The sequence below is a fragment of the Poecile atricapillus genome, chromosome 1 (assembly GCF_030490865.1).
Source record: "Poecile atricapillus isolate bPoeAtr1 chromosome 1, bPoeAtr1.hap1, whole genome shotgun sequence".
Taxonomy (NCBI): Eukaryota; Metazoa; Chordata; class Aves; order Passeriformes; family Paridae; genus Poecile; species Poecile atricapillus.
Genome location: NC_081249.1, coordinates 34,861,273 through 34,876,698, shown reverse-complemented (window position 1 = coordinate 34,876,698; position 15,426 = coordinate 34,861,273). Strand labels below are relative to the sequence as shown.

The window sequence follows — 15,426 nt, the reverse complement described above, 5'->3', positions numbered from 1 at the left end:
ACTGGTTACACTAGCAGCTTCTCTCCTTGAACCATCTTTTTACCCCTCTCTTAGCAAAGCACGGTCTGGTGTGTGACCAGGGCAGCTGCAATGAGTACCTTACTCATCTGTACTGCTCCCAACACAGGAGCTTTCAACTATTAGGTACTGATGCAGTAAAAATAATAATGGCAATGAGAAGCAGTATCATCAGTCATGGATTTAATAAGTGGGAATAGGGTGTGTATGTTTGGAAAGAGCAGAGGAAAAGAGGGGGGAGAAGTCTGAGGGCCTCTAGGTGATGATAGCCCAGAGATTGGTGCCTCAGCATTTCTAGTTTAAGGAGTTTGACAGAGAGATTCTGGCAGGTATTGTGTAATTTTATTTTAATATTTTTCCCTGCTATAAATAAGACTTAGTGTCTGATGGAATAATCAGCAAAACTTGAGTAAACAACACACCTGCCAGTGATAAGCTGCTTCGTTTGATGAATTAGTGTATATCTGGATATTGCAAAATGTGGTACATGTGATATTTGTGCAATTCTGTTCTCCTTCTGGTTATTTTTATGTGCATCTCCTTCTCTTTTTGTCTCCTGTGTACAGATGTTCGTATTCACCCCATGGAGCCTATGCCCAAAGCAAACTTGCCCTTGTGTTATTTACCTATCGACTACAGCATCTTCTGACTGCAAATGGAAGCCATGTGACTGCTAATGTAGTAGACCCTGGAGTAGTGAATACTGAGCTCTACAAGCATGTCTTTTGGGTTGTGAAAGTGGTGAAATGGATGACAGCCTGGCTGTTTTTCAAGGTATTCAATTTTTAAAATCATTTTATTGCTGTGCTCTTGCATTGTGAAAGCTGCAGTCGGCCTAGAGCTGAAGGTGCTTCAGAGTTTATAATAGTGTATGGTATTTATTGCATTTCTCTTTGCTGATGAGATGTACAAAATCAATAAAGACAGGCTTTTCAGCAAACAAACATTTATTTTAAATGGAGGGAGCAAGCTGTCACAGTAGGGAAAGGGAATGCCTTTCACAGTCTGTGCCTGGTTATCTCTGCCCTGATCTATCCACGTGCTTCTGTGCGTGCATGAGGGCAGGACATCATCCTAACATGGAGCCAGAATATGCAAAGTGTTCCTCAGAAATGACTTGTACATTCTCTTACAGAGAAGCAGACATGATCTGGCATGGTCTACATGTACACAACGTGTTACAGAGAGGAGGGCAAAGGGAAGAAGAAAGTTGCACAAAAGTGGCAGTGGGAGGTGGCTGTGCTCCAGGATGCAGGGTCCAGACACACGTGCTCAGGGAGCTGGGACATTTTTTAATTAGGTTTTTCATTCTAACACATACTTGTAATGGCACTTGATTTTTTATTATCCCATCCTGGTCTGCACTAGGAAACAACAAGTTGTTTAATTAAACTGATCCAGAAGTGGGGCGGACTCAGTTATGGGTAATGTTTTGTAGGGGTGTAAATAGATTAAGCTGAAATCAGTTTAGCTGTGTAGGTGCAATATCATGCACGCAGGCCTTTGAAGGGCTTGTGCTGAGAAAATGTATTGCTTATAGCTCTTTCAGAAAGTAGTTTTGGATTAAGTAAATGGAACCTGATTCCATTAGAGAAAATTAAATGTCCTAATTAAAATGAAGTATTTTACATCAAGGAGCATGTCCCACAAAGCAAATTAATTTTAAACTTTGATATGGAAATATCAGTTGCTTTCATTTTAGAAATTAACTGGAAGAGTGACTGTAAAATAAGATGCAAACAAATAAACCCATACTTTAAAAAAATAGTATCTTCAGAGTGCACCTTGAATATTGCAATAAAATTGTAACAAGAATGCTCATAATCTGTAATTCATTCTTAAAGAAGCAGACTGCAACTTTGCCAAACCATGTACATTAAACTTGTTTTGCCTCTTGCTACTGCCATTTTAAATATCAGTCCTGGGTGGCAGTGTTTTTCTCATTGGACTTACTTCACCTTGCTAATATAAAAGTTTCATGTAGATTTTTAGGTTGTGCTTAGGATTTCGTCTGGAGAGACAAAATTCTGACTACATTCTTGCATCTGAGAGTGAGTTTCAAGTTTCTTGATGTTTACAGCACTTAATCCCACCCAGTTTTATTGATGTGCCCAGGAGACATTTTTGTATTCTTCTGGTGATGTGAATTGGATGCCATTGAACATTTAAAATGATTTATAACAAGAGGGATTCCCATTCTTACAAACCTAACAGTCCTGACACTGATAGTTCCTGATCATTTCCTTCTTCTTTGGATGAGATACTGCTCAAAAGAAATTCTGCCTTGAAATAGGTGACAGACAGACATACTGATCTGTCTGGAAGAGCGATGGCTGTACTGCCTGAAAAGCAAATGTATCAATTGCTATCTGAGTCAGAATAATCTCAGGTTTGGATATGTGAATGCCTCAGCTATTGAGGTAGAGGTTTTTACATTTTTGTCTAACACTTAATGTGTTTTTCCCAAAATCCACAGGAGAGGGAATTCTTACTTTCTCTCTCCCCATCTTCCCCTAGACCTCTGAGATACAGCTTCAACTTCTACTCTTTGCTTATTGCTTAGGATATATCTGTGTGTTCCAGAGCGCTTCATCCCGGAGGTGCGCCCTGCTTGGCGTCACAAGGAGATGTTTAGCTGCACAGCAGCACACATTGAAAGCCTGCCTGGCAATTTTAATAGTGCTCTGTTGAGGGCTGTAGTATTCAACATTCAAGGCTGTGTGGGTCTTGTGTTGGTCTCATGCACTGGGGTAAATTTCCCCCAAGAAAAGTACAAGAAAATTCAGTTGTCTGGTAATATTAGCTGGTAGGTGGTAGTATGGATTTTAGTCCCCTGGAATTTTGTTCCCAAGCATTTATATGAATCTTCCTTCTAGGATTATGGCAGTAACACATTGAAAATGAGGTGATAGCTCTCTAATCATACTGACTTAACTAGCTATTGTCACCCTGAAGTATTCCTGAGTGGGTTCTAAACATGTGCTGGAAATTGCTTCACTCGCTGCAACATGGCACTCTTGAGAGCCAGCACAGCCCGGAGAGCTTCAGTGAGGAAATCCATCACATCTCATTCCCTCAGGAGAGAGTCAACATCTTGTTTGATTTAGTTCCAAAATAAAATGGCAGAGCCCCCAGTACTTTTCAATGCATTTCTGCCAGCTCTGGTTCCAGTTACGTTCAAGTCAAATACCTCTTAGGGATTTCAGCCTGGCCCCCACCTTCCCTGGGCTGCTTGTGTTTGAGGCAGACGAGGCTGTCAGCTCAACATCCGCCTTGGACCTGCCTCAAGATATTTAGGTACTTAAACAAATAGACCTACAGCCTTGTAAATAGGCCATGATATGTATGCATAATTCCCTCAAAGTATTAACAACTTGATTTTCTTAAAACGGCAAAACATTACCTTCTAGATTTTATACATGGCTCAGAAAAGTCTTGGCCAAGTCAATTTGATGTCTTTCCCCCAGCAAGTTTCAGTGAGAGGCATTCCTGTAGAAATAAGGTAGGCCAAACTAAAGGTTCTGGTGACAGTCATAAAATTTGTGGAATTTATGCCTGCCCTTTAGAAGTGATGGTTTCATTCTTTCTCGGCTGGATTCTTTCTCAGGAAAGTTATTGTCTGCTGTGGTACTCTAAATTTGCACTTTGCAAATGTTTTCTCTCTGTTTTTCATAAACATGGACTGTGCCTGTCACACAAGAGAGGAAATATGTTTATTCCTAAAAAAAAAAATAAATATTTCTATCCCTATGACTTCTTGGTAAAGAAAGCCTGATGAGCTGACACAGTCCTCTGCAGAATGCAGTGAAGCATGTTACCCCTTAGTAATTTTTACCATAAATTAATCTTCTTTTTGAAGAGATAAAGTACAAACTAGTAAACACTAACTAATTAATGAGATAGTAATAACCTAAAAAGTCATTCATTGAGCATCAAATTGCAATTTACCTAGGATTACAGCACACCAGCTTCAGCGTTGGGTATTGTACAAGCTGGAAAACAGGAAGTACCATTTCCCTCCCAAGTGTTTCTGCTTCTGCAGCAGATACTGAATATTCATTCTTAAGCCAGATGTTCTCTGCATGTGATACAATTAAAATGCCTTAGAGCAAAGCAAAAAAAGTTGACTCTCATTAATGTCTGATAACAGGGACTGTCCCACTTCGTATGACTTCATTATGGCATCAAAGTAGAGACAGTTGACAGATAGCAATGTTGTAAAGTTCCCCAAAACCTTGTTTATGACAAGCTTGGTGAACATGTCATTACCAGATATAGAGTATTTGGTCCTTTCAGCCAGCTCAGATTGGTATTTAGGAAGGCATTGTGGAAGGAAGGCTTTGCATCAGATCCTGTCTTAGCTGTCATTTCCAAAGACATAGTGCCACATAAGTGATTATTGACTGACAAACTGAAAATGAGTAGGATTAGTGACCCTGCCAGCCTGTAAAAATGAAGAGAAAGGCTTCAGGAACACAGGCTAGATAGACATCAACCAATATAAACTAATTTGTTCCCTTCAACTTGTCAAAATAGGCTTAACATTGGTGTAATTTTCCGATAACATTTTTTAAAAAATGCTTCCAGTCTGTAAGCACATCTAGAAAACAATTCATGGATTCATCATTCATGCCAGAGGACATAGTCATCCAGGTCTTATTGCAGCATTTCTTATTCAAACTGTCCCTTTGGCACTGTGAATATAGTAAATTTATTTCATCCTACCCCCCAGGTGTCAGAAGACAAACACATCACCACACAATAACACCAGCTGTAGAGAATGAGAGTAATTAAATCCCACAGCTGAAAGCAGCAATTCATCAGCATCAACATCTTCTGTATATGAGAGTGTATGGTCCTCACATAAAGCTAATCTGGGCTTTTCTCACAAAATGAAAACTTGCAGAAACGTGTAATTTGCAGTTAATTTTTACAAAAGGTTTTTCTGGTCAAAAACATAGAGAAGAGAACAGTTTACTTGAATCTGGTAATGTTGGTCTTTCAGCTGATGCCATTTTTGTACACAGTGGTACAGGGATTTGAGTTTTCAGAGCCATAGGTGTCTTTTTTTCAACCTGTTAAGTATTTTATTATTTGTACAGACATAGAATGATTCTAGGGGGAAAGATGGAGGGACTGGCCTGAGAAGGCTAGTGAATAATCTACTATTAAGCTCCCAAATCCTGGTGATTTGGGGTTCTTTCCTGCATGTGAACCCCTGGACTTGGTTATGTATCCACATCCTGCATCCTGGGGTATGTGGATGGAGCTTGGCTGCTTTATTTGTTGTAACTGCTGAGCACAGTGCCTTCTCAACACAGAGCCCTGTGTGTCTGTTCAAAGTCAGATCAGACCCCTCTAAGGTAGGCAGGCCCTCAGTGCCAGAGCGTTGGACCCTGGTCTCCAGAGAATATGTGACTCCCCTGCATCCCAAGATATCACTATTTTTCTGCATATTTTCTAAGGTCTAAGTGGTTAAAATTCAATTATTTGAAGAGAAATGTTGAGAGTTATGACAGGGTGCTTTGATGGCAGGAGGATGAAGGATTTGTGTTGCTTACCTCAGTGTATGGCACGCAAAGGAGTGTAAGGTTGCTGTACAGCACAAAATGGGTGGGATTATGTCACAGTGCATCACAGGGAGTCAAGGATGTTGAAGTTCTTGTTTATAACTTATTTGGAAGCAGCTGCTGCTGGGACTTATCCCCAAACCACACCCAAGCTTCCTTTTGAAGGGTGCCAGTTGGAACAGGCTGAAACACAGCCATGGAGCAAGCAAGAAATGAAGTAGTGTGCACAGAGATACATCTCTCGTCCTGTCCTTCAGTTTTAGTTGTTCAATTAAAAGAAAAGAAGCATCTCTTTGTTTTGGCTTTTTTTCCTTCTGACAGTGTGAAGTGGGAAGATTATCTTCCATCTCTCAAAACTGTTCATAGGACAGGAAAACTTTCTCCATGTCTAATATTGTCTGCAGGATTCATTCTTTTTAGTCCAGGAAATGGTCTAAAGGAAAACAGGTTAAAACAACTCTGTGAACTATGTGAAAACCCATGCTTTCCCTGTGTAAAATTGTTTTGGGCTGGTAACAACTGAAATGTCAGAAGCTGTGTGTCTTACTATGTAAGAAAGGGTTTATCCTTAACTCTGGTGTGGTAGAGGATTGCTGATTTAACCTGACAGCCCAGGAAGATTATTTCATTTTATATGAAAGCATTTAAATTTGTATCCAAAAATACAAATTCCTGTACTGGGGTGAGAGTAAGTAAACAGTTAAGAAATTGTGAAAATATAAGAGCCTAACCAGTGTTAGCACATAGCACCTATCATCCTGTAATCTGTAACTGGTTTCATATTCAGAAACCACAGAGTTAGTTAGGAAAGATATTTTCCATCAATCAATCAATTCCTTGCAGTACTTTCCTAAGTATTTGATTAATACCTTTGTGTGGTAATCTTTTCCCAGTCAGACTTGTTGAAAATGGAGAAAACACAAAAAAAGTAGGATAATTTTGCTTTGGATTAAGCACACATCAGGGACTCTGAACTAATTCAGTTTAAAAGAAGGTCTTCTCAATGCCTCTGATGTAAAGGTCTCAAAAAAGAGGCTGAAAATTGGGGAATTAGAGAATCTTGTAATTTCCACTAGACAATTAGAACATTCCTTTAAATTACAGGTTATAGCATCTCACTACTGTAATTCTTTCTCATGCATTAGAGAAATTCTAAGTCAATCACCATGTGCTTAAAATTCTGTTTTCTTCTGGTCAGGTAGTATAACAGTACTTGGAAACTTGAACCCACTGGCAGCAGAATGAAGAGCAGCCACTAATCTTTCTCATTGGTTTATCTCTCAGAGAAAGAACAAAAGAGAGAAGAGACAATCCCAGCCCCAATTAAATGACCCATTCTGCAAGGGTAGGAACAGGAGTTGCAGGCAGTTTCTGTCTTCCATGTGAATGAGTTGTAAAATAGAGTTAAGGAGAAAGACCACTGGCTTCCCTTGGAAAATCCTCCACATGAGCTTATGGGTGAGCAGCAGTTAGTAATTAAAATCAAAAGATGCAGAGGAGTGAGTAGTGGGGAGTGCATATTCAGGTGTGTATATTTATATTTATATTTATATTTTAATATATTTGCATAATCATTTATATATATATGGTCTATTTAAATTCCTCATTGCTTTGCTATTCTTGAGTTATGTGTCCCTAACAAAAAAAATTATAATAAAATTTGTATTGCAGAGCCCCATTGCCTAAAGACCCTGCTCACTACAGAGAAAAATAATTTTAGGAGATTTTGGAGATTTACAGGCCCTCCTTTCCCCCTTTCTGATTATGACAGTGTGTAAATTACCAGTAATTTAAGGAGACTGGAAACCCTTTCAGTGTGAAGTAAGGAAATTTTTCCATGAACAACACAGACACAATTTTTGGTTGATTTCCTGAGTTTTCAAAGGCTGACATGAAATGTCAGGTTCTACCAAGAAGCTGAAAACATTCCCTTTTCTAGAGGTCTAAGCTACTTATGCCTGAAAGTCACCTCTGACAGGTCTCCCGGTTCATAAATGTCTGCAACATAAATGCCAGCATCAGAGGCATGATTTCCTCATGGTCGTTGCTACTACAGGACCTTTCTTATCCTAAGGTAAATATTTGCAGTTGGGCAGCTGAATTAAGTCCTTCAAATGCCAGTTTATCCCTGTGAATGACAAAGGGGTCCTCTGGTGACTAGCATAGCTGTAGATATCTGTGCTGTATAAAGTTGTTTAAGATTAATCCTTTCCTAAGGTACACAATGTTAATTTTCTAGGGCTTTTTTTAAAAATGAACTGAAGATGGTAGAATTTTGGATGTGCACAGGAGAGAATAGAAGCTGTAAAGGTTTGTTCCTAGATCTGGGGCACAAGTTATCTGCTATCCAGCTGGTTTTGCAAATGGCAGCTCTCAGGTGTTAGACCATTTCCCGTATAAGTGGGAAATGAGCTCGTGGGCAGCTACAGATGAGGAAATACCAGTCACTTATGAAATGCATTTCTCATGTATGTTTATAATCTATTGTGTGCCTTTACTAAAGCAGCCCTGGGTGAGGAAATCCCTATTACTTATGAAATGTATTTCTCATAAGTGTTTACAATTCATAGTGTGCCTCCACAGTTTATCACGCAGATATTGCTGTACATTTACATGGGTAGTTATGTGTACTCCCTGTGTGTGTTTATAATAGCCTAATGTCTGTAGCAAGAGAGAACCATGGGAAGCAAGCACCATCTACTACTTGAGGACAATCTGGAAATAGTAAACACATATTTTTTAATATAACAGCTCTGGCTTTAGTAATGACTATAATGATCATGATGGCAAGACACAAACTTCTGTGTTGCATTTTGGAAAGACTACTGAGATACTATGAGATGTAGATCATATGGTTCTTTTTGTTCTTATTATGTTTTGAGCTAAATACCTGGGATTTGGTGGATTTTAATAGGTAAACACAAGATGAGACTTTGGTTTAGTACCTCTAGTCCCCATTTTTTCTACAAGGAAACTGATACTAGATGTGGCACAAGCACATCATTAATCTCTGAAGAGCTAGTGGTTTGTGTACATTATTACATATTTAAGCATTCTGTTTAAATTGTGAGTCTCTTTAGGGCAAATGACTACATCTGTGTGGTGCCATCTCAGTGCTGGGAAAAGGGGAAGTAACCACAGGGGTTACATTGCCACAGACAAGGCACTCTGCAGGAAATATAAAACATATGCAGAAGAGGATTTGGATGAAACCAGAGCAATGTGCAATAAAACAAGAATGAACTTGGACAGCTTATCAGAGATGGGATTTATAGTGGTATTTATTTGGCCCCATTCTGCTGACCTACTTTTCTATCGCTGGAATAGGAAGGAGGTGCTGCTGCTGGTCCTAGGCTCAGGCACTGTCTGAAAAACTGCATTGCTCCCCATGTCTCTTAATTGCTCATCAGTCTTGGAGCTAGCCACCACCAACTTATGAGCCTAACTTGCTGTCTTATCAATATTTTACCCAATTTAGCATATCTGTTGCTTTTTGAATAAATAGCAAGGGCCAGAGCTGGTGCTGTGTGCCTGGCAGGCCTGTTTTCCCAGGGCTTTGCTGTGAGAGGCGTTGTGAGCCCCAGCCCAGCCGTGTCACATCCCAGCAGTATGCTGAGGCATACTCAGGAAGAGGCTTATTCAGTGTTGTTGCCTGCCAAGCTTAAGATACAAAATTCAGTCTTCCACAGTCTGTCACTTGTCATATACTATCCTAAGAAGATTAAAAATGTAGAAAGAGAAAAGCTGTCTTGTTGTTTTTGGAGCTCATAGTGTTGAAAATAAACTTATACAGACTGTGAGTATATTTGGGTGCCTCCCACCCGGAGTGCTGCATCCAGCTCTGGGCTCCCCAGCGCAGGAATTGTATTGAGCTGTTGGAGCAAGTTCAGAGGAGGGACACAAAGAAGATTAAATGGATGGAGCATGTCATCAACAAGGAAAGGCAAAGAGAACTAGGATAGTTCAGCCTGGAAAAGATAAAACTGCATGGTGGCCTGTGGCCTTCCAATATCTGAAATGAGCTTACAAGAAAGACAGACAAACTTTTTTTTTACAAGGACATGTAGTGACAGGACAAGGGGAAATGGCTTCAAACTGAAAGAGTACATTTAGATTAGATATTCAGAAAAAATTCTTTGCTGTGAGGGTGGAGACATGCTGGAACAGATTGCCCAGAGAAGTTGTGGATGCCTCATCCCTGGAAGTGTTCAAGGCCAGGTTGGATGGCGCTCTGAGCAACCTGGGATAGTGGAAGGTGTCCCATGGAAGTTGTGTTGGAACTAGGTGATCTTTAAGATCCCTTCCAACCCAAACTGTTTTTTGATTCTAAAAATTATGTAGGAAGGACACTGTGGGGCAGTATACTTGTTTTTTCTGTCAGGGCTGTACATTGCCCAGTTACAAAGGCTATTTTTATAACTGCCCAAGCTGTGAATGTAGCCTGGTAATTTTTCGGAGAGGAGTTCAGTTATCACAACTCTCATGCATCACAACCAGTAACAAGAACTTAGGTCCCCATTTTCCTTTGCTGAAATGATGACTTCCATCAACTTCATCAGTGGCTTTACACAAAATACACTAATCAGAACTTGCTAAAGAAGTAAATAAGATCTGACCATAAAAGCATCTAGGTCTGAATCTTACTTCATATTCTTCTACCAAGGATTATCTGATTTGATTTCATATCCTCTGTGGAGTACTGTTCTTTTGTAAAGCATGTAAGACATGTCTGATCCTGCTCCTTAGAGGTTCTCCTTGATCTGGGGCTGGCCTTTTATTTTTCTTGCCTGGTTTAGGTTTGTGGCACATGTGTCCTATTTTATATGCCTGTTATCTCAGGAAGTGGATTAAGGCTGGCACAGATACACCGAACCCTAATCGCTTTAGAGGGCCTGCAAATCTCCAGAGGTAGTAAGTACTTCAAATGTTTATATTACTAGGTTCAGCTGATGTTGCTTGAAATCCATTCAAGAAGATCTGAAAGACAGGAAGCATTGCATTTTACACAGGGTTTGTTTTGAGGTTTTTTTCAAATTACCCTGTTAATATTATGCTATATACACTTAATGCTCAGTTTTAATTTTGGTGAGGTTTTTTTTCTCCTCATTGTAAGGCAAGCCTCAAGCACTATTTTCACTGCAAAATATATCTATAACCCAATATCTTGGGTACAACTTCTCCCATGGAAGTTTCAACCCACTTGTTATAGTTCTAGGTTAAAGGCAAATTGCTAGTGTCATTATTTCCATCTTTTTGAAAAAGTGATAAAATATGAAATGTTTTTGTGGTCAGGTATCTGGATTTGTCATCTCCAGGTCACTTCACAGTGGTTTACTCAGAGGAGCCAAGGGAATTATAAAATACCTCCAGTGCTCAGAAGCAGTGTTGTACCTTTGATGTACAATCTGTCACACGCTCTCGTGGCTGGAAAGAAAGAATTTGCAGTATTAGAGTCATTAGGCTTTGTAGATGTGAGCAGGTACCATTCTGCTCAAGGTTGGAACCAGTGCTGTCACTCTTACCATAAAGAAAACACACCTTTTGTGAGCTGGTTTCAGTTTGACTCTGTAGAAGCTCTTGGCAATTTTTTTGCTTCTTTTTATTACCAATTTATATCATGATATCTAGCAATAGTCTCTAACCAAACAGGACTAAGAATGCTTTTAGGGAAACAATTTACTCAAGACAAAAATGAATTAAAGTGGAGTGACTGGAAATGTATTTACTTTGAGAAAATGAGAAAGAAATAAGGAAAAAGAAGAAACTTGCTTCTAATCTTTGGAATCATACTCTGGGAATGACTCCCACAGTGTGGCAGTTATAAAAAGAGTCTTGTATTTGTGATGGAGTTTAAATAGGTTTTGGAGAAGATCAGCTGATAGGTTATCTGCAAAATTAGATCAGAGATGTCCCAAGATGGATTGTTGCTTCTGAATTCTTTTTCTATTTAGAATCCTTTATTTTTTTGCCCCAGGTTTGCCTGCTTTGTTTTCATGCTGAAAAGAAAAAAAGAATCCAGTGTAAGAGTATATAAAAGAGTATAAGAGTACAAAAGTGAAGATTTTCCAAAAAACATCCATTCGATTTTGAACTTGTTGAGATCTAGCAAATTCTCCTTTAGGAGAACCTTTTGTGAAGATGTGCCATTTCTTGGACTCACCTCCATCCTTGCCATTCTTGACAGTAGTTCTTCCAGTTTGCTGATGAGCTGTGTTGAATTGTCCAACAGTCTAGTCCTTGCTTTTCATTACAGCAGAAAAAGGGAAGATGACAGATATATGGACCAGCCTGAAGAGCCTTCAGTGGAAATGAAATCTTTTATTGTCCTGGTCAAAATATCTGTGCATGCTCTTAAAAACAACACAGCCATGATAAATTGCAAATGGAGCTGTACAGATAACTGACATAGCCATGTAGTTGATATCTAACCTGCATTACAGCAGTGCTTTTCACAGTTTGGTCAATGCTCAAGAGACCCCTCAGCAGAGAAGCTGGGCAACCATGGGCCATGGTGTGACCCTTGAATGAGAGACCACAGCTTCTCATTTCCAAAGACAGCTCAAGGCCATTGTTTGAGGTCTTCCCAAACGCCTGGTTTGCATCGAAAGCTCCTTCAAGATGACTAGTGTTGGGGAGCCTTATAATCATACTGGAATTCAGCTGAGATATTGAATCCAACTGAGTGTCCAGACTAGACCAGCCAGAGTTAGAAAGACAAAGATTTCCATTTCTAAAATGTCCACAAAAGAGTTTGGTCAGGATTTTTTCTAAGGGAAGGCAAGTTATTGCAATCCTCTTTTGTGATGTCAGCTCTCCTTGACCTGAATTGGTGTGTTTTCACTGCTACTTGCTATATTTTCCTTATGGAGAAATTATAATACATGTTTTAAAATTAAAACAAACAAACAAACAAAAACAACTTTTTTTTTTTTTTCTGATCTTCTGGCCTTTTTAATTTAAACAATGATGTGATGTTATGGGGAGGTCAAAACTGAGTGCTTGATCTTTCTTGGTGGGTCTTTCAAGTCAGAGCAATAGACTACTGCAGACTACAGGTCATGGACCTGTTATGAGAGGTAAAATGTGTCAATGCTCCAAAAGACTGGGTAAAAGTCTGTCCCCTGATATGAATGACTGTCTAGATTTCAAAATAAATCCTTTGGATTGTATAGAAAATTTGAACTGTCAAGAAATAAATGGTGTGGTGAACTGAAACATAGGTCTCAAGATACCCGCAATTTAGCTGTATTTCAGTAATCTCTCATTCACCTTTCATTGCTGTCGGCAGCCTGTAGGGTTTCTGTTATATTTACGATGGAAATATCTGTCAATGAATCATGTCACTGAGATGCATGTGTTTTTTCCACTTGAAGAAATTATTAAACACTCCATGGTTTCTGATGTAAACACCACATTGCTGGGTCATTTGTACTGTACTTGGTATTTCTTCATGTAAGCATCTTCCTTGCATAAAAAAAATTCTTTATGTGTGGTAGATAGAAGGTATTTTTGAATATAATTTTATTTCTTGTTTTTACATGTTTTTACAATCAACTTGTATTTCTGTAAAACTTTGGATGACAGTATTTATTTACAGAATTTTGCAATGATTAAGATGGTTACTTAATGCCTATATCAGAGAAAAATAGATACACCTAAAATTCAGGAGACTGGAGTACCTCTTATGTTTTGGAGTCCCTTTGCTTAAATTTGTGGAGATTAGATAATTTTCATGTTAAAATATTACTTACTTTTAAATGTAGAACTTCTTAACAAATAAACAAAAATATATTAATAAAATGTAATTTCATTTTTAATCATATACTAACTAAAAATGTAAGCTTCTGTGGGCTTACAAGTTAAACAGATTTTACTGTGTAGTTTTCAATAATATTCTTCCACTCAACTTTACTCATCTGCAGTACCTAAGAATTTTTAGGAAGGATAGATAAATAACAAAATGCAAAGCAGTGAATATTTTGGAAGACTGCGAGAGCCTTTTAATTTGATCTGCTGTTTGTTATTGTCACTGTAGATTATGAATAAGAACATCTGCAATTGTCCTCCAGTTAATATATTTTTGAATTAGAAGAAAGGGCAGAGCTACAGAGCAGCTGGCAAGTGGTCAGTTAACCTCAACTGCAAATGTTTAAAACACCTCTTCAGTGGGGCTTCTTAATGATGAAATACGTAGGGCTGGCTTTTCTGACAACTCGTGGAATGAGATCGATGATTGTAACCTTTTCTCTAAATTAAACTGGAAAACCAGGAGCCAGCAGGGCTGTATGCTCAGAGCTTTGGAAGAGCAGTTCCTTTCCTGCTCATCACCCCATAAATACAATTTTAATGTTTATTTTTAAATTATGTGAATATATTCTGGGCTATGCTCTCACCTCTATTTCTTGAGCCTACCTCATCATTTATAGTTTTGAAATAGTTTTATTTGTACTTATTTAATGTAGCAGCAGTTAGCTCCAGCCAGAGTACTGTCTAGATTTTATTTCCTTTTCAACACAAAAGCTTTACGAGATTGAGCAGCTCTCTACTACTTGCAAATGAGGTGTATGCTGAGACAATTTTCAGTCTTACTTTATGATTTCTCGTGCTTGCCTAAATAAAAGGATAAAAATTACCCTGAATGAGCTCTTTGGAAATGAGTTTATATTTTCAGAGGAGTTAAAGAGCATATTTGGCTCAGGGATATATTTTCCCTTAGAGAAACATGTTGTGTAAAGATGTGTACCTTAGTGCTATTATCTCTCTGGATTTCTCTTAGTGCTTATGTTTGTTGTTTGTCATGCTTTTGTTCTGCTGTGGTCATCTGAAAATATTTGTAAATTCTTCATAATATTAATTTAGACTAGGAGAGGAATGCCCCTGATTTTTCAAGAGCCAAACTTATTTTTCTCATTTTATTACATTAGTAATTAAAAATGATTACTGTTTTCTTATGCAAAACTGTAGCAAGACACCCAAATATGTTTCTAGTCACAGCTGGGCATGTATTCTTTTGAAAATCTGTCCCTCCCATCAGGTGCTGCTGGTAACTGTTGTCAGATGTTCAAGTAGCTGTGCTCTGATGGCAGGCATGATGTTGTTTCAATTCATTTTCTAAGCAAGGACCAGATGTTTGTTCTGGGCTAAGCAGAACTGATTTGCAGTTAAAACCTCAAGGAGTATCATATCAGGCTGTAAACCAGTCATGTCTCAAGCCACATGTGAATCGAAAAGAAAACCTGTGAGAGCCAGTGGTAATCATCTTCTTCACTGGCCTGTACATCTCAGATATTTGTTTATGTATGTGAAGAACAGCTGTGTTGTTCTCTCCCCTGCGTTAACAAATAAGAATTCAGATTTGTACCTTGGACTGTTTCATGATTTTCCATTGCTCTACACAGAGATAACAATAAAAACAAGGCAAATGGCTATATTTAGAGAATTAGGCCAGTGGGAATTCATTGCTTCCCTGTAGGAGCCAGTGATAAATCTGTCTCCTTGGTACACTTCAGTAAGCTGTGAGGCACACCACCTCCAGCTCTGGCCACCTCATGTCCTTCCACTTGCTCTCAGCAGTAAACCATTGGAGGCAGAAAATGCAATGAGGAAGACTTAAAAAAATTGAATTCCAGCAGAATTATACTGGTCCTTTAAGAGGTGAGGTCTTGATCATCCTATGACAAAAAATGTCTTTTGCAAGAAAGAGCTTTGCATGGAATCCCATGGCTACAGCGTTCCAGTAATAGTCATGCCGCTGCTAGTAGTTGGATTTATCCATCAGAAGTCTAGCTTTTACATTTTATTCTAGTTGTCATCAATATATTCTCTCTAAACTTTAATA

At 38.7% G+C, this 15,426-nt stretch overlaps 1 protein-coding gene across 1 annotated transcript in view; it reads left to right on the top strand.

The window, feature by feature from the left end:
- Positions 1-15,426, top strand: part of DHRSX (dehydrogenase/reductase X-linked) — a 161,017-nt gene that overhangs the window by 130,154 nt on the left and 15,437 nt on the right. Inside the window, exon 6 of the mRNA XM_058837074.1 lies at positions 585-792. Coding sequence (XP_058693057.1) covers positions 585-792 — 208 coding nt within the window. The remainder of the gene's footprint in view (positions 1-584; positions 793-15,426) is intronic.